The sequence below is a fragment of the Lampetra fluviatilis genome, chromosome 65 (assembly GCF_964198595.1).
Source record: "Lampetra fluviatilis chromosome 65, kcLamFluv1.1, whole genome shotgun sequence".
Classification (NCBI taxonomy): domain Eukaryota; kingdom Metazoa; phylum Chordata; class Hyperoartia; order Petromyzontiformes; family Petromyzontidae; genus Lampetra; species Lampetra fluviatilis.
This window is the reverse complement of record NC_136339.1, coordinates 2,195,562-2,197,690: the sequence shown is the minus strand read 5'-3', so window position 1 is coordinate 2,197,690 and position 2,129 is coordinate 2,195,562. Positions and strand designations below refer to the sequence as shown.

At 61.0% G+C, this 2,129-nt stretch overlaps 1 protein-coding gene across 1 annotated transcript in view; it reads left to right on the top strand.

The window, feature by feature from the left end:
• The first annotated feature begins 778 nt into the window (after window positions 1–778).
• The window catches only part of LOC144952067 (dihydrolipoyllysine-residue acetyltransferase component of pyruvate dehydrogenase complex, mitochondrial-like), a 43,951-nt gene continuing 42,600 nt past the window's right edge, over window positions 779–2,129 (top strand). Inside the window, 1 exon segment of the mRNA XM_078882466.1 lies at window positions 779–1,377. Within this exon segment, the coding sequence (XP_078738592.1) occupies window positions 1,114–1,377 (264 nt within the window). The 5' untranslated portion in view covers window positions 779–1,113.

The following is a 2,129-nucleotide window of genomic DNA, read 5'->3' as shown; positions in this document are numbered from 1 at the left end:
TCTAATGTTTGTTAATGTTTGTATTTTTTGTTAGTGTTTGTTAGTGTTTGTAAATGTTTAAAATTGTTGTTAGTGTTTATAATGTTTGTTAATATTTTTTTAGTGTTTGTTAATGTTTACGTGTGTTAGTGTTTGTTAGTATTTGTAATGTTTGTTAGTGTTTATAATGTTGTTTTAATGTTTTTAGTGCTTGTTATTGTTTGTTAATGTTTGTTAGTGTTTAGTTAAAGTCCCCGCTGGGCGACTTCTGACAGCCCCGCATCGAGGAAAGTGGTGACGGCGGCCATCTTACGTAGGGGTGGGGGGGGGGTGCGACTGGGGGGGAGCGTGACGTAACATCCATTGAATACACGTGGGGGGTAGGTGGGGGGGGGGTAGGAGGTTGGGGGGTGGTGGTAGGGGGGGGTAGGGGGGTGGGGGTAAGGGGGGGGTAGGGGGTAGGGGGTGGGGGGGGGTAGGGGGTGGGTGGGGGGGGGGTAGGTGGGTGGGGGGGGGTAGGTGGGTGGGGGGGGGTAGGTGGGTGGGGGGGGGTAGGTGGGTGGGGGGGGGGTAGGTGGGTGGGGGGAGTAGGTGGGTGGGGGGGGTAGGTGGGTGGGGGGGGTAGGTGGGTGGGGGGGGTAGGTGGGTGGGTGGTAGGTGGGTGGGGGGGTAGGTGGGTTTGGGGGGCTAGGTGGGTGGGTCGGTGGGTGTGGCGGTGACGTCACCACAGTGCCTCTCTCTCCCCCACACAAGATGGCCGCCGGCGCCCTCAGCCCGCGTGGGCGAGGGAGGTCGAGTGACGTCACGCGCCTGTGGAGGGCGCCGGGGCTGCCGTGGAGGACACTCGGAGACACTCACACCACCACTACCTCCTCGACTGTCACCACCAACACCACCACCTCTACTGTACTGTCACCACCAACACCACCTCTACTGTACCGTCACCACCACCTCTACTGTACCGTCACCACCAACACCACCACCACCTCCACACCGGCAGCACCAACACCACCTCCTCCATATCGTGCTGTCACCAACACCACCTCTTCCTCTCTACTGTACTGTAACCACCTCCACTGTACTGTCACCAACACCACCACCGCCACACCTCCTCCTACAACCACCACCACCGCGATGCTGCTGCTGCTCCTTCGCTCGGCGGGCGGCGGCCTGAGGTCGCGGGCCGTCGGGGCGAGGCGCCTCGCCTCCTCCTCCTCGGCCGCTGGCGGTGGCGGCCTCCTCAGGGTTGCCGCGGCGGCGGCCCCGAGAAGGCCGCAGTGCGGACACCACGAAGGCCGCAGCCATCAAGACGGCGGCCTCCTGCTCGTGGTGCCCGCCTCGCTCACGAGGAGCTCCTCCCTCGTGCGGAGATACTCCGTGCTGCCTCCTCACCAGCTGGTGAGACAGGGGGGGGGGTAGAGACATTGGGGGGGTAGAGACATTGGGGGGTAGAGACATTGGGGGGGGGGGGGGGTAGTGACATTGGGGGGTAGAGACATTGGGGGGGTAGAGACATTGGGGGGTAGAGACATTGGGGGGGTAGAGACATTGGGGGGGTAGAGACATTGGGGGGTAGTGACATTGGGGGGGTAGAGACATTGGGGGGGGTAGAGACATTGGGGGGGTAGTGACATTGGGGGGTAGAGACATTGGGGGGGTAGAGACATTGGGGGGGGTAGTGACATTGGGGGGGTAGAGACATTGGGGGGGGTAGAGACATTGGGGGGGTAGAGACATTGGGGGGGGGGGTAGTGACATTGGGGGGGTAGAGACATTGGGGGGGTAGAGACATTGGGGGGGGGGGGTAGAGACATTGGGGGGGTAGAGACATTGGGGGGGGGTAGTGACATTGGGGGGTAGAGACATTGGGGGGTAGAGACATTGGGGGGGGGTAGAGACATTGGGGGGGGGTAGTGACATTGGGGGGGGTAGAGACATTGGGGGGTAGAGACATTGGGGGGGGGTAGAGACATTGGGGGGGGTAGAGACATTGGGGGGGTAGTGACATTGGGGGGTAGAGACATTGGGGGGGTAGAGACATTGGGGGGAGGGGGGGGTAGAGACATTGGGGGGGTAGAGACATTGGGGGGGGGGTAGTGACATTGGGGGGGGGGTAGTGACATTGGGGGGTAAAGACATTGGGGGGGGTA